The sequence below is a fragment of the Cetorhinus maximus genome, chromosome 25 (genome assembly GCF_964194155.1).
Source record: "Cetorhinus maximus chromosome 25, sCetMax3.hap1.1, whole genome shotgun sequence".
NCBI classification, from domain to species: Eukaryota; Metazoa; Chordata; class Chondrichthyes; order Lamniformes; family Cetorhinidae; genus Cetorhinus; species Cetorhinus maximus.
In genome coordinates this window covers 11444234-11464191 of record NC_135903.1, presented here as the reverse complement: position 1 = coordinate 11464191, position 19958 = coordinate 11444234, and the positions used below count along the sequence as shown (strand labels likewise).

General features: G+C 42.8%; 1 protein-coding gene across 3 annotated transcripts in view; it reads right to left on the bottom strand.

Annotated features, from left to right (window-relative positions):
* Positions 1-19958, bottom strand: part of skap1 (src kinase associated phosphoprotein 1) — a 338408-nt gene that overhangs the window by 48261 nt on the left and 270189 nt on the right. For 2 of the 3 annotated variants that reach the window (XM_078529453.1, XM_078529455.1), the window contains one exon: positions 10292-10345. The exons of the other annotated variant lie outside the window; for it this stretch is intronic. In XM_078529453.1, coding sequence (XP_078385579.1) covers positions 10292-10345 — 54 coding nt within the window. The remainder of the gene's footprint in view (positions 1-10291; positions 10346-19958) is intronic. 3 annotated transcript variants of the gene reach the window in all.

Genomic DNA, 19958 nt, shown 5'->3' with positions numbered 1-19958 from the left:
TCCTGCATGACTTTAATGAAGGTGCCTACTTGCTTTGGGCGAAGAAGAGAAGTAGTATGATTTCACAGAGAGGCCACTCAGCCCACTGCACCTGTGCTGGATCCTCTGCACTCTCTCTATATAGTCCTGAAAATGTTTCTTTTTAAGTATTTATCCAATTCCCTTTCGAAAGTTACAATTGAATTTTTCCAACGCCCTCTCAGACAGTGCATTCCAGATCAGAACCCCTCAGTGTAAAAAAAATCCTCATCTTTTTGGGTTCTTTTGTCAATTGCCTTAAATCTGTGGCCTCTCGTTACTGGACCTTCCACCATTCTGAACTATTTCTCCTTATTTCCTCAATGAAAAGCCCTCCTAATTGTAAACACCTCTATCCATCTCCCCATAACCTTCTTTGCTCTAAGGAGAGCAATCCCAGCTTCTCCAGTCTTCATGAACTGAAGTCCCTCATCCCTGGTACCACTCTACTAAATCTCCTCCACGTCCCCTCTAATAATCTGACACATTTCCTAAAGTGTGGTGCCCAGAATTGGACACAATACTCCAGCTGAGGCCTAACCAATGCTTTATAAAGATTTATCATAACTCCCTTGGTTTTGTACTGCCTGAGGTGCCCAGAATCCTAAAAAAACTAAATAGTTAAGGTTTCACATATGTCATTAATCTATTTTGTTGTTCTTCCAGAGGTGCAGTGAGAAATGAGTATCTGGTGCAGCAATTGAATTGTGTATACAGCCCCCAAAACCAGATGGGATTGAGGCTTGTGTTGGCTGTTGTTGGTCAAAGTTCATCACAATTAATATCTTCACATCTTGGAATACAGAGATACAAAATCCCTACTTGATACAAATATCAAACTTTTGTTGCCCTCTGCTTTTATTATATTTTTGAACTATGAAGAGAAGTCGTTGACAGGAGGACATAAATCTAGTATCAGAGCCAGAGCTTTTATGCAATTGGATAGTAAAATTTTGGAGCTCATTCTCTCTCAAACGCAAAATCAATGAATAAGTTTAAATCTGAGATTGGCAGATTTTTGCTCACCAAGTGTATTAAGGGATATTGAACCAAGGCGGGTGGAAAGTATTAAGTTACCGATCAGCCATGACCTAATTGAACAGCAGAACAGACTCAAGGGCTGAATGGCCTCTTCCTGTTTCTGTTAAAAATACCAACAATCTGGCTCTGAACTGAATGCAACAATCCCCAGCTCGGACAGGGAAAGAAGGGTAGGAATAATAGCCTTTCTGAGACTCCTCTATCTCACTGTATTTATGGGGGATGGTAGCATACTAGTTGTTACTGGGAATTGTAATCCCAAGGCCCAGACTAATGACCCAAAGGGTAGGAGTTCAAATCCCAGCACAGCAGCTGGGGAATTTAAATTCAGTTAATTAAATAAATCAGGAATAAGAAGCTGGTCTCAGTAATGGTGACCATGAAACTAGTGGATTGTCATTAAAGCCCATCAGGTTCTCTAATGGCCTCCAGGGAAGCAAATCTGCCGTCCTTACCCAGTCTGGCCTACGTGTGACTCATAGCAATGTTGTTGACTCTTAACTGCCCTCTGAAATGGGCACTCAGGGATGGGCAATAATTGCTGGCCTGGCTAACAACAGCCACATCCTATGAATGAATAAAAAAACTCACCACCCTGCCTGGGACCAAGGGCGGGATTTTCCGGCCCCGCCCACTACCGGGATCGTTCGGTCCCAATGAAAGTCAATGGACTTTTGGCTGGGCCACCGAATCTCCCGCGGTGGGTCCCACCACGATGAGGTCAGAAAATCCAGGTCCAAGTCCCGTTCAGTAGCTCACTTCCAGCTCAATATGGGGAGATGGTGATGTAGTGGTAATATCACTGGACTAATAATCCAGAGGCCCGGGCTAATGCTCTGGGGACATGGGTTCAATTCCCATCACGGCAACTGGTGGAATTAAAAGCTAGTCTTAGTAGTGGTGACCATGAAACTATTGTTGATTGTCATAAAAACCCATCTGGTTCACTAATGTCCTTTAGGGAGGGAAATCTGCCTTCCTTACCCGGTCTGGCCTACATGTGACTCCAGATCCACAGCAATGTTGTTGACTCTTAAATGCCTTCTGAAATAGCCTAGCAAGCCACTCAAGGGCAATTAAGGATGGCAATAAATGCTGGCTTTGGCAGCAATGCCCACGTCCCATGAAAGAATAAAATCATAACTTTGGAGGTGGCTGTTGGCCAGTGAATGGAGCTTAAAAGTAAAATTGAGATTTAGAACCATGGTGCATCTTTTAATTCTGCACCTTCTTTTGGGAATCTGGGTATCACACATAGTACAAATGCCATGCTCTACTGTACTGTACTGGAATACCCTTCACAGAAATCAGTGCTCCAGAAGGTAATCATATCTCTGGGAAGAATGCAAAATTTGTAACTATAAAGGAAATGTAAAAAGTTGTGATTAAATATTATTCTATGGCAGATCATCCCAACCTCCTATGGGCACAGTACCCTCTGTGCTATATCATTGCCTCATCCAGTAATACATGTGTATCAGTGCCTTTCTGTATTATTTCAAAGCCATGATAAATTAATTTATTTTAAATTACTGCTGGATTTCCTGTGGCATTTATCAAGGAGAGTGCAATGACGTTGCTTTATAATGTGAGAAGTATTTCCCTAAGTGATGCTGAACATATTATTCTCTGGTTAGGGAGAAGTTCTTACATTGCTATAATGCTTTTCACAACCTCACAATTTTTCCGTGCTTTACAGCCAATGAACAGGGCCGGTGCAAGAGTATTAGGCATCCTAGGCGAACCTTCAGCCTTGCGCCCACCCCCTAGAATGAACTTTTGAAACTGAATATTTGGCATTAGTATGAATAAAAAAAATCTGCATTTTTTTTACAGATTTATTTTTTTCATGAAAGAGATTGTAATACTGATTGTACATTCTCACTGTTCTACACTTTTCACAGAATATGTACTCTATGAAAAGCACATTATAATGTTTAATATGGCTCACATGATGTAACAGTCATTAGATGATTTTATGCACAATTTACACACTCAATAATCATTACCATCAAGTGGGCTGGATTAAATGATGTTCTTTGATATTATTCACTGGTTCACAGTTTTGGAATAGTCACGCAGATGTACAAAATTTCAAAGCTGTTGCATAAACAGTTTGAGGAATATAACATGAAATTTGGGAAAGACTGCAATGTGAATATATGGAAATCTACATTGACGTCAGTATTTGTGGATGTATATCAGTAGATTTAGAACTTTCATTCTACTGATGCCCATTTGTTTACTTCTGTAGTTTCATGAAAAGTTCAATCAGTTTTTGCCACCCCCAAATTTTGCTGCTCGAGGTGACTGCCCAGTGGTTGCACTGGCCCTGCCAATGAAATACTCTTGTGAATAGCAGTCACTGTTGTAATGCAGGAAATGCAATAGCCAATTAGTGCACAGCAAGTTCCAACAAACAAGCTCCAACAAACAGCAATGAGAAAAATGACCTGATAATCTGTCTGAGTGATGTTAACCGACAGATAAATATTGGCCAGGGCAAAGGGAGAACCACGCCCACTTTTCTTTGAAATAGTTCTCGGAGATCTTTTGACATCCACCTGACAGAAGCTTTGGTTTAAGGCTGATTGTGCAGCACTCCCTCAGTACTACACTGGAGTGCTGTGCTGGACCTAGAGCAATTTGAAGCTAATTTCATATAATTCAGAGTTTAATTGTTGCAGGGAATGTTACAGATTGAAATGTGCTCAGTAGTTTTAGAAAGCAGTTGGCAGTACACTGTAGCTTAATTTTTTTTTATAAATTCTATGTGCGAGCATGTGGAATACTGTTTCTATAAACATAAGAACCAGTGATGTACATAGGTTCCTCATACTTCCTTGCTTTTGTACTCTGTGTCTCTATTTAGAAAGCCAAGACCCAATATGCTTTTATGCTTGTCAGCTTTTTCTGTCTCCTTCAAAGACTTGTGCAAGTAGACCCCCAGGACTCTGTTCCTGCACCCTTGTTAAAATTGTATCATTTACTTTGAATTGCCTCTCCTCATTCTGCCTACCAGATGAATCACTTCACACTCCTCTGCATTACATTTCATCAGCCATGTGTCTGCCTATTTCACCAGTCTGTGTGTTTTTTTTTCCTGAAGTCAGTTCCTATCCCCCTCACTATTTGCTATATTCCCAAGATTTGTGTTATCACAAACTTTGAAATTATATCCCCTATACCCAAGTCCAGGTCATATATCAAAAAGAGCACTGGCCCCAATCCCAATCCCTAGGGAACACCACTGTATACTTCCCTCCAATCTGAAACGCAACCATTCACCACAACTCTGCTTTCTGTCACTTAATCAATTTTGTCACAATTGTGTTAATCCCATGGGCTTTAATTTTTGTAACAAGCAGATGATAATTTATTAGGATTGATTTAAAATAAAATTACAAAATAAAATTATAATTATTGGAAGTTAATTCTGAGCAGAAAATATTACTTTTGAAGAGAACTCATTTCTTATCACCCCTTCCACTCCCCTTCTCATCATTTCTAGTCTCTCCAGAGGGCAAATACACTTTCAGTGCTGGACTAGCTGGATGAGCTGCTAGAGGTCAGTTAGTACAAGGAATATTTTCTCCCAAGCACTCATATCTGTGTTGTAATCCTCCTCACAGGGGGAAATACAAGGCTTGTTGAACAAGCTCTGCTCCCCCACCTCCCTGCCCACACCCCACACTTCTACAGCAGAACAGCTGAGAGATGGAAAACAGTGAGGCGGTGGGGGGGGGGGGGGGGGGGGGGGGGGGGCACAGATTCTGTCTACATGCAGTTCCCGACACCACACAGAGCCTGCTCTGACACATGAAGCAGCAGGAATCCTTCCAGTCAGCTTCTATCCCTCTCCTTGTGTACAACCAGCACTGGGAATGGGTTCTGCAGATGTTGCTGCAAAACAAACCTAAACATGCAAGTCCCTTAACTCTTTAATGTCAGAAATACAGACATATTTTGCAGCAAGTTGCACTCACTCTCCAGCTTGCACTGAGGTTTTCTCCAGCATGATTCAGTTCTTGCTTTTTGATTTTAAGTAATTGCTCTTAGGACAGAATAAAGAGCACATCTAATCCAAGCTACCCTAGGAATGTTTGATAGGGACAGCATAGAGAGAGCTTTACTCTGTATCTAACCCCGTGCTGTACCTGCCCTGGGAGTGTTTGATGGGGACAATATAGAGGGAGCTTTACTCTATCTAACCCTGTGCCATACCTGACCTGGGTGTGTTTTATGGGGACAGTGTAGAGGGAGCTTCACTCTGTAGCTAACCCTGTGCCATACCTGACCTGGGTGTGTTTTATGGGGACAGTGTAGAGGGAGCTTCACTCTGTATCTAACCCATCAATGTTCAGCAATCAGACATGTAGGAGGATCTTGTGGAGTATAAACGCTGGTGTAGAGCAGTTGGACCAAATAACCTGTTTCTCTGCTGAAAACACACCACTATAATTTGCCTGGAACACAGAGCAGGTAATCAGGAGAGAGACTGGAGGCTCACGATAAACTTTGCCTCTGAATTAACTCAATGGAAGGAAAGCAGGGCCGGGTTTGGCATGGGACCTTCCCAGCCAATGAATGGTCCTGTCTCCATCCTGTCCAGGTGCTTCGTTACACCCAGTCAATATAAACAGTAACCTACCCTGACAGTTCACTACAGGGAGGAGGAAGCACCTGTTGGACTATTTTGATGTTAAGGGATTAGAATGAGTTAATCTTGAGGATGATTTCAGCCTTGCCCAGCCTTGTGAAGCTGACGGGCTTTGTTTTGTCCCACGAAGTAACCTGCCGCTTGCTTCCTCTAGGTTTTTTCTAAACTTGCAAAATGTCAGGGGCCTGTTTCCTTTCCGCACATTAGAATAGGAAAAAGAGCTGGACAGAGGTTTCCTGCCTGCACACTCCTCTACAGCTCCCTGGCTTTTCTTTGGAAAAGCTTTTAGGGATGATGCATGTGGTGTTGATGATAAGGAAGGTGGCTTGACCTTCACTTCCGAACATAACACTTCAACGATCCACTAGGGAGTCTGCATGTCTCACACTCCTATCTAACTTGCCCTCAAGAGGAGGTGACAATCTAAACCTAACTATGACCTGGTTTCCTTAGCCCCACCTAAATAAGGCAACCATAAAATGCCATTCTTCTTTTTACAGGAACAGGAGGTAGCCATTTAGTCCTGTTCCACTATTCCATTACGTCATGGCTGATTTGTACCTCAACTCCATTTGCCTGCCATTTTTCCATTTCTCTTCACACCCTTACCTAATTCAAATTTGTCCACCTCAATATTAAAGCTCCAACTGGCCCCTAGCATCTACAGCCTTTTTGGGGAAAGAGTCCCAGATTTCCACTACCCTTTGTGTGGAAAACGTTTCCTGGTTTCGCTGCTGAACAACCTAGTTCTAATGTTAGAATTGTACTCTCTTGTTCTGAATTCTGCACTGGAGGAAATGCCCCCTGAAACCCCTTCATTATTTTAAACACCTCAATTAGATCACTTCTCGATGGTCTAAGCGCAAGGGCATAAAAGCCAGGTTTATGCAACGTGTCCTCATAATTTAACTCTCTAAGCCCTGGTTTCATTCTGGTGAATCCACGCTGGTCCTGCATCCCTTCCAAGGCCAATATATCCTTCCTGAGGCACAGTGTCTAGAACTGAATGTGATAACTCTGATGGGCATTTGACCAAAGCTCTGTACAACTGAAGCACAACTTCCTCCCCTTTGAGAAAAAGGCCAACGTCCATTAGCTTTTCTGATTGCATTTTGTACCTATGCGCCATCCTTTCGCAATTTGTGTACCTCGACTCCCGTATCCCACTGCTCCTTCAATATTCCTAGTCTTTCATCTACAAGAAAATATTCGCATTGTTTTCCTTGGAACCAAAGTGAATGACCTAACATGACCCCACATTGAACTTCATTTGCCACACTTTTACCCACTTTATCTATGTCCTTTTGTAAGTTGCATCTGCATATCTTGCTGTGCCTCCTAACTTACTGTAATCTGCAAACCCTGATGTTCCTTTCTGTTCCTTCATGCAAGTCATTAATAAATATGGTGAAAAGCTGAGGCCCCAGGGCAGATCTCTGGGGAACACCAATCAGAATATTTTCCCTTTATCACTATTGTCTTTGTTTTCTGTTATGGCCAAAATGGCAGAACCATTGAACGGGAATTGTGTGTCTGACTTCGTTGTAGAATTCACAAAAAACATGCCAAGAATATTTGAAAATCAAGAGGTAAAAAGGAGGGAGGAACTTGAAACAATCACAATCACTCAAGAAAAGTTACTGGAAAACCTATTAGAACTGAAGGTTGACAAGTCCCCTGGACATGATGGCTTTCATCATTGAGTCTTAAAATAAGTGGCTGCATTGATAGTAGAAGCATTGGTTGTGATCTTCCAAAATTCTATAGATTCTGGAAAGGTTGCAGCAGACTGGAAAGCTGCTAATGTGGCACTTCTACTCAAGAAAGGAGGAAGACAGAAAGCAGGAAACTATAGGCCAGTAGCCTAACATCTGTCATCGGGAAAATACTAGAATACATTTTTAAGGAGGTAATAGCAGGACGTTTAGAAAATCATAATACAATCAGGCAGAGTCACCATAGTTTTGTAAAAGGGAAATTGTGTTTGACTAATTTATTAGAATTCCTCGTGGAAGTAAGAAACAACATGGATAACGGGGAACATGTAGATGTGGTCTACTTGGATTTCCAAAAGGCATTTGACAAGGTGCCACATCTTCACAAAACAAGAGCCCAGGGTGTAGAACGTAACACAATAGCTTGGATAGAGGATTGGTTAGCTAACAGGAAGCAGAGAGTAAAGATAAATGGGTTTTTGGGTTGGCAAGCTGTTACTGGAGGATTGTTACAGGGATCAGTGCTGGGGACTTCAACTATTTACAATTTATATCAATGATTTGGATGAAGGGGCTGAAGTATGACAGCTAAATTTGCTGATGACAAAGACAGGTAGGAAAGTAAGTTGTCAAGAGGACATAAATATCTACAGACGGATTTAGATGGGTTAAGTGAGTGGGCTAAAATTTGACAGATGGAGTATAATGTGGAAAAATGTGAACTTGTCCACTTTGGCAGGATGAATAGAAAAGCAGCATATTAAATAAATGGAGGGAGACTGCAGAATGCTATGGGACAGAAGAATCTGGGTGTCCTGGTAGATGAATTACAAGAAGTTGATTTACAGATGAGGCAAGTAATTAGGAAGGCAAATGGATGTTGGTGTTTATTACAGGGGGAAGTTATGCTACAGTTGTCTAGGGCATTGGTGAGACTACATCTGGAGTCTGTGTACAGTTTTGGTCTCCTTACTTAAGACAGGGTATAATTGCATTAGAAACAGTTCAGAGAAGGTTCACTCAACTAATTCCTGGGATGAAGGGTTTATCTTATGAGGTAAGGTTGAGCAGGTTGGGCCTGTACCCATTGGAATTGAGAAGAATGAGAGGCGATCTTATTGAAACATACAAGATCGTGAGGGACTTGACAGGGTGGACGCTGAGAGAATGTTTCCCCTTGTAGGGGAGACTAGAACCAGGGAACACAGTTTAAAAATTCAGGGTTTCCCCAATTAAGACTGAAATGAAAAGAAATTTTTTTTCTCTGAGGGTTATTAGTCTGTGGAATTCTCTTCCTCAAGGAGCAGTGGAGGCTGGGTCATTGAATACATTCAAGGCTGTTAGAAAGATTTTTGATTGACAAGGGAGTCAAAGGTTATCGGAGGCAGACAGGAAAGTGCAGTTGAGGTCACAATCAGATCAGCCGTGATCTTATGGAATGGCAGGGTAGGCTCGAGGGGCCGAATGGCCCACTCCTGTTCCTAGTTCTTGTGTTCATTGTGGGAGACCATCACAGTTTATGTACCTATCCAGTCCTTCTGAAATACATCTAGGCTAATTGCCTTAACTACTCCCTGTGGTAGCCAGTTCCATATTCTAATCACTCTCTCTCTCTCGAAGAAGTTTCTCTTTAATTCCCGATTGGATTTGTGACTATCTTGTCTCAAGTTTTGGTCTCCCCCACAAATGAGGACATTCTCCTCTCTGTCTACCCTATCAAAATCCTTTCATAGTATTGACGGCATCTATTAGGTCACCCCTCTTCTTAGTGAAAAAAGCCCAGGTGGTTCAGTCTTTCCTGATGATTATTTCTATGGATTACTAGTCACTCGCTCCTGAGTCCTTGGTATGTTTGACTTTCAGATCCATTGGAACATAAGCTTGGCAGGCTTGCAGATATCTGATCTGCTCAGACTCCATTAACGGGGTCAGCAAGTTGGAGATCTAAGTGTGTCCCAATCCACCCGTGGATTGGTTGCCAATTGGCATGAAAGAGGATCTCTCTCCGAACCGCATTTGTAGTTAAAATTCCACAGGTTTGCTGCATCAGGCCTCGTGACTTTGCCTCGGTCTCTGACAGTCAGTTACTTTGGTGTCTCCGTCATCTGGATCACATATGTTAGCACATTGAGAACATCTAAAGTCATTTTAACCTATTCTTCAGCTAAAAGGACTGTCTGCATGGATAAAGATCCAGCTGTATTTAGGAATGGTGGTTACAGGGATAGATATATACAGTGGTGCTGAGAGACCTGTCTAGAAGAAGCAACATGTGGAGGACAGTGGACTTTGACTGAACTCTGACAACGTGAGACTGAATGAATACAGTGGAATCTTCCCTGATAACCTTGACCAATCAAGGGATATTTCTACAGTACACTCCCTCAGAGGGTGAAATAGGTGGATAGGCTCTATGGTATGGGAGAATGTTAAATGGGCCAAATGGCTCTATATCTGACATGTCTTTTAAATGTTCTTATGTGTTCTGTCCTATATATGGGCGAAGAATGGGGGAAGGGAAGGGGAACAGTTAAGCTCAAACATCCATCAAGGCCACTCCCTTGATTAGCTGAAGAAGATACCGGAATGGCTGCATTTAGAGATCTACATGGCTTAGTTCCATTCCAGGCAGTGTACTTGATAATTGAGGCATCACGACCTATAGTTAACACTCAATGCACTGGGTGACTTTGGCACTTAATGGAGAGAGGGAACATAAATTTTTAAATGGAGTGAGAGGGGGAAACTGATATAATCTGTAAAAAAAAAAGCCAGAAACCAAACTTTAGATTTGTATTTTGGAAAGCAGAATTCTGGTTCAAAACCTGGATTCCCCACCACTTATAGATAAAATTACCTGGGCACTGGGTACCATCTTCCTCAGGCTGCATGGGTGGAGGGAAGTCATCCTCTGAAAGAAAGAATACCAAATGGGTTATTTACTCAATTTAATTTTTGGTGTAGATTCCTCCGATTTTTTCCTTCTCTGGTCTCCTCACCCTTTAAAATAGAAAATTATTTAAACATTTAAAGGATATGGGCGTCACTGACAAGGTCAGCATTTATTGCCTGTCACCCGTCTTGACTTGGAAATATATCCTGTTCCTTCACTGTTGCTAGGTCAACATCCTGGAACTCCCTCCCTAACAGCACTGTGGGTGTACCTACACCATATGGACTGCAGCGGTTCAAGGCGGCAACTCACCACCACCTTCTCAAGGGCAATTAGGGATGGGCAATAAAAATATTGGCTTAGCATCCTGTAAATGAATTAAAAAAAAACTAATTGCTCTTGAGAAGGTGGTGGTGAGCTTGAATCACTGCAGTCCATGTGGTGTAGGTCCATCAGGGAGGGAGTTCCAGGATTTTGACCAAGCGACAGTGAAGGAATGGCAATACATTGCCAAGTCAGGATGGTGCGTGGTTTGGAGGGGAACTTGCAGGTGGTGGTGTTCCCATGCATCCACTGCCCTTGTCCTTCTAGGTGGCAGGTGTTACAGGTTTGGAAGGTGCTGTCGAAGGGGTCTTGCCGAGTTGCTGCAGTGCATCTTGTAAGTGGTCCACACTGCTGCCACTGTGCGTCGTTGGTGGAGGGTTGAATGCTTAAAGTGTTGTATGAGGTGCCAAATCAAGCCTCTTCACCAACTACAGCCATCTGAAATGGGCAACTGTGCTGTTCCCAGCCCAATACCAAAACCAGCTGAAGGGACAATCCTATCAGCCCTAGGAGGTCTCAGCTGATGAATTTGCCTCTCTCGCTACTTAATCTCCAGTTGGAGCAGCAGCCTGACTGAGGTGAGAGAATCAGCAATGTAAACAGCCTAACCTCCACAATGCAGGACCTGCCTCCCATTGTAGTGTCAACTGGGAGAGGCCTCATTGTTTGAGTAAATCCTGATCAGGGATGATGCATTCAATAATGCAGATACAAAAATATCTCTACACCTCATGTGTGCATGAACACAGTATTAAATAGAATTGCATAGAAATACAGCACAGAAACAGGCCATCTGGACTATCTGCTCTATGCTAGTGTTTATGCTCTGCCCTACCCTCCTCCCACTCCAATTAATCAGCATATCCTTCCCCTTAAATGCATCTATGTGGTAGTGAATAACGTGCATTATGTGGTACTGGGTAAATAAGTTTCTCCTAAATTCCCTCCTCGATTACTTAGTGACTATCTTGCATTTCTGAAATTGGGAGGTTTTTTTATAACAGGCGACCAATCTGTAATGCACATCTTATCCCTAGGTGGAATATTGAAGGTTGACCTCCCCATTGAAAAGTAGAGAGCTTGCCCATCTTAGGTATTGCATGACTTGACACTGCAGTTATCCAATGTAAATTAAAACCAAGACAGATAAGGTGAAATTAGGACAGGTGGCCAAAGATTTGGTCAAAGAGAGATTTTGAGGAGCATCTTGAAGGAGAGGAGAAAGAGGCAGAGGGGTTTAGGGAGGGGATTCCAGAGCTTAGGGTCCAGGTCGCTGAAGGTGCAGCCACTAACTGTGGACTGTTTAAAATTGGGGATATACAAGAGGCCAGAACTGGAGGAGTGCAGAGATCTTGGATGGCTGCAGGAAGTTACAGTGAACAGAGAGCATGTGGTGGAAAGCAGAAGGTACCAATGATGAGAATTTTAAAATTGAGACGTTGCTGGACTGGGAGCCAGTGCAGGTCAGAAAGCACCGAGGTGATGGGTGAGAGGGACTTGGTGCAAGTTAAGTTACAAGCAGCAGAGTTTTGGATGAGTTGAAGTTTGCGTAGGATGCAAATTGAGAGGCTAGTCAGGGGAGTATTTTTGAAGCAGAATTTCCAATGAGTCCATCTTTAATAATATAAAATCTGGGAGATTTTCAGTTTTATTACACGAACATTTTGTCCAGAAGGAAACTCATTAGTGAAGCCTTAAAAACTATTGAAACTAAGTCCTTTTTTTTTTTTACCTTCAAGCATGTTTTTTATTACTTCATATACCTCCCGTCTTCTACGCCCTGCATTTCTTTCGAATGGAAATCAATTCAAATCAGCTCAAGGTTCTGTGCTTATTTATAAATTTGATCTGAACTCAGTTGAGTCAGTCTCAGGGCAGACCCAGGGGAGGGTAAGGCTGTAAAGCAGATCTCTTTAAAACAAATCAGGTTTTGGACTGGAGCTGCTTGTGAACGTATATAACCTGATTAGAATTGACTTGGAATAAATTTGGGCAAATGAATGCTCGTTCTGCTCGGGCTGCAACTGCCCACGTGATCTACAGTCATTCTGTCTGCCCCACAGCTTTGAGGTTACGTTGACAGTCTTTCTACTCTTGACAATCACCTCAATGGTGTTGCAAATCAGACCTGGATTCACACAAGGAAAAGAAATGAAACCAGGCCTTAAGGATAATTAAAGGATTTGATAAGGTGGATGCAGAGAAACTATTTCCTCTGGTGAGGGAGTACAGAACAAGGAGGCACAGAATAAAATTAGAGCCTGACCATTCAGGAGTGATGTCAGGAAGCACTTCCTCACACGAAGGGTGGTGGGAATCTGGAACTCTCTCTCCCAACAAGTTATTGAGGCTGGGAGTCCATTGAAAATTTCGAAACTGAGATTGATAGGTTTATGTTAGGTAAGGGTATTAAAGGTGACAGAACCAAGGTGGATAGACAGAGTTCAGATAGAGATCAGCTATGATCTGATGGTGGAACAAGCTCGAGGGGCTGAATGGCCTCCTCCTGTTTCCATGTTTCTTTCTGCTTGGCCATGTCAATTAGTAGGACTCCAGCTGATTCTCCTCGAGTCATAATCACAGGATCAGCAGCCAGTCAGTAGTTAGTAATGAGACAAGGGGAAATTTCTTCACTTGGAGAGTTGTGAATCTTTGGAATTCTCGACCTGAGAGCTATGGAAGCTCACTGTGAGGGAAATCAGCACCCGTATCTTCATTGGGAAGGAGATACCTTCAATTTACATAGAATTACATAGCATTTGCAGCACTGAAACTGGCCATTCAGCCCACTGGCAACACTGGCCTAATGCCAGTGTTTATGCTCCACATGAGCCCCCTCCCATCCTCTTCAATTAACCATACACACATCCTTCTAATCCTTTCTCCCTCATGTGTTTATCTAGTTTCCCCTTAAACCCATCAATGCCATTTCCCTCAACTACTCCATGGGGTAGGAAGCTCCACATTCTAACCACTCCCTAGATAAAGAGGTGTCACCTGAATTCCCCAGTGGATTTATTAGTGACTACCTTATAATTATGACCAACAGTTCTGGTCTGCCCCTCAAGTGGAAACACCACCTTTACGGCCACACGATCACCCTCTTCATAGTAAGATCTATTCAAGTCACCCCTCAGCCATCTCCTTACAGAGAAAAGAGCCCCAGCCCCAGTTCAATCTTCCCTGATAGTTATAACCTCTCAATTCTGGCAGCATCCTTGTTAATACATTTTTTCCCCTTTGCCAGTGGCTCTATATCCTTTTTATAATATGGAGACCAAACCTGTGCACAGAACTCCCAAGTGTGGGCTAACCAAGATTCTGCACTAGTTTAACATAACGCCTCTGCTTTTCAATTCCAATCTTTAGATTTAGATCTGAGCCCATCGCCATCTCCAACACTATAGTAAGCAGTAGATTAAACAATGCTGATTCCTGTGTGCTTCCTGACCTTGATCCCATAATGTATCCGAGCTCTTGTGGTCCTCTCATTTATGTTGGCAGGTAGCTTTTCGATTCTGCTTAACAGGGTTGGCTTTCACATTCTGTGTGGGCACGAAAGGGCACCTGGCATCACAACCTTCCGTTAAATACACTGCCCACTTCCACTAACGCCACTGAAACGGAAGATCTTAGAGGAAGAGGTTGAGTGTGCCCCCAGGACCCCAGATTCTATTCCTGGAGCTGCCTCTCCACGAGAGTTGCCACTCTCTCTATGGAGGAGGCTGTGTGCTCGGTGAAGGTAGGGCAGTGAGTTTAACGCCCAATCATCTGCCTTTACCCAAAGTGAAAATTACCCTCGGTATCTTTCAAACATCTGTATTGGGTCATTTAAAATTCTCACTCTTGTTTTCAAATCCCTCCATGACCTTGACCCCTCCCTATCTCTAACTTTCTCCAGCCCTACAACCCTCCTGAAACTCTGCCTTTCTCCAATTCTGGCCTCTTGTGCATCCCTGACTTTCATTGCTCCTCCACTGGTGGTCGTGCCTTCAGCTGCCTTGTCCCCAAGATCCATTGCAAAATGTTCTAAGGTGCTGCACAGAGTGGAATCAAACAAAATTCGACACCGAGTCACAAAAGGAGGTATGAGAACAGGGGACCAAAAACTTGTCCAAGGAGGCCAGATTTAAAGAGTGTTTGAGGAGGAGGAGGAAGTAAAGAGATGGAATGGTTTAGAGGGGAAATTCCAGAACTTAGGGCCCAGGCAGCTGAAGGCACTGTTGCCATAACAAGAATTAAGCACTTGGTTGAGGCTTGGTGCATTACTGAGGGAGAGCTGCATGGTTGGACTATCCTGAAGATGAGACAGACCAAGCCCCTAGCTGCCCATTCTGGCACATGTTTATCATCACATGTGCTGTTGGAAGAAGAGCAGGGAGGTTTCCAGTTCAAGATTTCTCTCTCAATCAATACCATAAAAACATACAGACAGATTAACCAGTCATTCATCTTATTGCTTGTTGCAGATGCCAAAACAGCTGCTGCAGGTCACTAGCGATTGAAGTGTCCTGCAAAATTCTGATGGGGCAAGGGCGCTGTAGGAAAGTGTCATCGATCGCAAGATAACGGGAGATAAAACAGCCTCAAGATAATTGAGTGAAAGTACGGCAGGATATCACTCTTAACATTACTCAACCCTGATCTGCTGCATTCCACACATGACACTCCCTCATATTGCATAGTTCAAGGACACATATCTCGAGGGGGGTAAATATTTTGATGCAGTAATCAACTCATGAAGGTATGCTGGTATCTTAAAGCTGTTCACACCACTAGACACACCGATATATTATCATGGCACATTTTAGCACTTCAATGTAAGCTATCACTTTCCATAGAGTCATGCAGCACAGTAGGTGGCCATTCAGCCCCTTGTATTTGTGCCAGCTTTTTGAAAGAGCTATCCAATTCCTACTCCACCGTTCTTTCCCCAATGCCCTTCAAATTTTTCCTTTTTGAGTATTTATCCAATTTCCTTTCTGAATGTTATTTTTAATTCTGCTTCCAACACCCTTTCAGCACAATGGGTTTGAGTGCCCTGGGCTAGGGAAGGTAAAATCAGCCAGGGTTCCAGTTCCTGATCGCTGTCACTGACATTGTTACAATGTATAAACTCCTGATGTGGGAGGTTATTCGATAATATTGCATGTCCTTCAATAAAAACCTACAATCCTCTTCACATCATCCCTCTGAAAAGCTCTATAGTTCCTGCCCAAAAGGGTACCAACAATGCTCTGTCTCTCCAACCATCCTAACAGGCAGCTATTCAAACCCACATGAACATACTTTACTGTATACCGAAATTTGAAAAGCAATTTCCACAATCCAGGGCTTCTGCTCGTCAAGAACTTTGGGCAGGCCAATAAAATCCGTTTGCTACATTTTTCTTGTGTCTGTCAGGTGACAAAATCCATATTGATGATAGCTCTGACTTTCTAAAATGTAGACTGTCTAAAACTTACTGAATCTTCTGGGCAATGGATCAGAGGATCCCAATCTATTCAGTGGTCAAATAGCTTCCACTTCCATTGTGTAGAATGACAACACTAAACTGTTAAAGATTCTGATGGATCTAAAATCTTCACATTAACGGACAGGCAAGTTAAGCCATCTAGTTAGCACGTGGTGCCGATATTTATAATCCTCCTCTTGGCATTCCGTCAGCACTGGGAGCCTTTCCATTCTCCCTCATCCTGCCAGACTTGATAGTTTCCTCTACCATCTATAATTGGATGGATAGTTTGATTTATCAATCTAGCCACAGCTTCAACACTGATGTTGGAGGGATGGATCATCTCGCAAATTGTCAAAATGCTCATGTCATCTTTGCAGGATTGAAGTTTCGTTAATGATTGGTGAGCTGCCATCTGTGTGCTTCGCCGGGACAGGGAGAGTCTGCATTGCTCTGCATACTTGCTTCAGAACTTTGAGAAAACTGTGTGTCCTATCTGTCAACAGTTTCTTCTGCCTGCTATCCCATCTCTGCGCAATAATTTGCCTTCAATTATTTAGCAACACACATTCCTTGACCATTGAATCGGGATCAGCCTAGGATTCCACATCTGCTCGCTGCTTCTAGACATGTCAAACAGCGGGCGCAGCAACAAAAACTTTCATTTATGTAGCACCTTTAGTCTAATAAAACGTCCCAAGGTGTTTCACATAAGCATTACCAATCAAAATTCAACACTGAGCCACATGAAGAGATATGAGAACAGGTGGCCAAAAATTTGGTTAAGGAAATAGATTTTAAGAAGTGTCCGAAGAGAGAGAGGGATCTTGGGGTAGACTTCCAGGCAGCTGAAGTCACAGCTGCTGATGGACGAGTGATTAAAATCAGGGATACACAAGAGGCCAGAATTGCAGGAGTGCAGACATCTCAGTGGGTGGTAAGGATAAAGGAGGTTACAGAGACAGGAAAGGGGTGAGGCTATGAAGGAATTTGAAAATCAGGATGAGAATTTTAAAATGAGACCCTGCCTGATCAAGAGCCAATGTAGGTCAGGTAGAGAACTGCTCAGTCCTGGATGGTGTTGAGCTTCTTGTGTGTTGCTGCAGTTGTAGTGTTGCAGGTGAGTATTCCATCATACTCCTGACCTGAGTCTTATAGCAGGTAGTTGTGTGAATTGAACCACTGAACAGATAGGACCTCCAAAAATGAGGCTTGAACCCACAACCCTTGAAGCCAGAGGCCAGGCTGCTACTAATTAAGTCAAACTGACAGTGTAAAGGAAAAGGTATTAAAGGATTCAATCTAAATGTCTTGATGAGGAAAGCTGCATTTCTGGAGAGGAGGGAATTTGAGGTAGGAACCCAGGAAATTCATTCTACATCATCACTGTGTAAACAGATAATACATTTGAGTGAAATTCCTGTGCGCACAATTTTAACAGCAGTATCAAAATCACTTAACATCTCCATTAAAGCACCAAACTTTATACAAAAGCATTAAACAGTAACGTGCTAAAGTTGCACCACTTAGTAGGCTTTGGTGAGAGGGTGGGGTTGAGATCTATCAAGGGACAGGCTGTTGGATCTAATAATCTTTTTCTGTTGCTAAGAATTTTTACTTTGTGACAAATTGCAGCATCAGGTCATCAGGACACAGTAGTGACATTTCTAATCATTGAATGAAGGCCAGTGAGTAACCTCTAGATATATCACAAGGGAAAAAAACACACATAACTGGCCAGCTCAGCAGGCAATAGACAGCAGTGACTTTTACAGGTCAGATCAACAAAGATAAATATGAAAAGAAAGACACTGGTTTCAACAAAGGCACCTGCTCGTCTCGTGTCGGGAATGATAGAAACTTCCATCGTATTACCTCTCCTATAACTCATGCACTCTCCTGGGTCTGCCTCTCAATAAGTGAAAGTTAATCTCACCACACAGCCCTCGCTAAGTGCTGGCTTTCCAGCAATCCGCGTGCCTGCCAACGATGATTCAGCAAAAACTTCTCATTTTCTTTGTAAGCGATATTCCAAGTCGTCCTTGAGTTCCTTACATTTGCCAACAAGGCGAGCTTCTCTCTTTTTTTGGTAAAAAAGTTAATGAGGAACACTGAGTTCTTTGGGAAGGTGAATATTTTGCATTGCATTTTGTATTTCCAACAGGTGACCCTTGATATTATTAATGTTAATGAGAGGTAGGGAGCAATGCACAAATATGATTAAAGAGGTTGTGGGAAATGGGTGGATTGGGGGCAGGCAGCACAGGGGAACATAACCTAAATTAAAATATTTGAGAATAGGGTAATGGAACAGTAGTTCTAACCCAGCTCCCCTAAATGGTCAAGTCTACAGATGGGTCCATGTGAGTCAGTAATAGCACAGGGAACAATAACAACTTACATTTATATAGCGCCTTTAATATGGTGAAAATATCACAAACCACTTCACATGAGTGCTATCAGACATAATCTGACATTGAAACACAAAGGAATATTAGAACAGGTGACCAAATGTCCAAAGAGGTGGGTTTTAAGGAGAGGCAGAGAGGATATGGGAGGAATTCTAGATTTTAGGACCCTGGCAACAGGAGACATGGCTGCCAATGGTGGAGCAATGGAAATGGAGGATGTGCAAGAGGCTAGAGAATTGAGGGAGCATGTTGTTGTGTCCAGTCCAATTCTGGCTCCTTGCAGAGTCAAGAGCGAAAGAAAACAAGATTCTTCTCAGGGACATCAATGGTTACTGACATCTCACCTAAGATTATAGACTGTGACCCCAGGCCCAGTGCATCATTACATTGAGATCTAAAATGTCCAGTTTTATGTTGATGTATGCCATATTGAAGTGTCTTCGTAAATGGATCCAGAGTGCGATAATTTCAAAGCCACAATGTTGGCACCAAGGCATTGGGACAAGACCACCAGTATCCCAAGTTACACTATTTAAGTCGATTATTCTTATGGTTCCTGTTTGCAAACAAGTTTTTTCATAATCAGGCATTCAACCTTCAAAGAAAAAAAAACACTCTCAGACGTGTGCAGAACTGGACTTGTCACCTGCCTCGAATTTTCACCTGACCTGGAGTGTTCAAGAATCCTTTTTTCAGCAATAATAATAGATTTCCAAAATTCTGCTTCCGTTATACAACTAGTGTTTTTAAACAGTTCAATGCCATCAAACCAACCAGAAATCTCATGGTGCATCGTTGAGAGGAGGTGTCAGCTTGGATGCAATTATCTTTCTTGTTTAAGCCAGGATCGGCATCTTAATGGCTCCACCGTTCAATGTGATCATGGCTGATCCTCTATCTCAATGCCATACTCCCATTCTCTCTCCATACCCCTTGATACCTTTAGAGTCCAGGAATCTATCTATTGCATTTTTAAATACATTCAGTGACTTGGCCTCCACAGCCTTCTGTGGTAGAGAATTCCACAGGTTCACCATCCTCTGAGTGAAGAAATTTCTCCTCATCTCAGTCATAAATGGTCCACCCCATATCCTGAGACTGTGACCCCCTGTTCTAGACCACCCAGCCAGAGGAAACATCATCCCTGCATCCAGTCTGTCCAGCCCTGTCAGAATTTTATACGTTTCATTGAGATCCTCTCTCATTCTTCTAAACGCGAGAGAATATAGGCCTAGTCAGCCCAACCTCTCCTCAAACGATAATCCTGCCATCCCAGGAATCAGTCTGGTAAACCTTCGCTGCACTCCCTCTATGGCAAGTATATCCTTTACGTAAGGAGACCAAAACTGCACACAATACTCCAGGTGTGATCTCACCAAGGCCCTGTACAGCTGCAGCAAGACATTCTTGCTCCTGTACTCAAGTCCTCTCGCAATGAAGG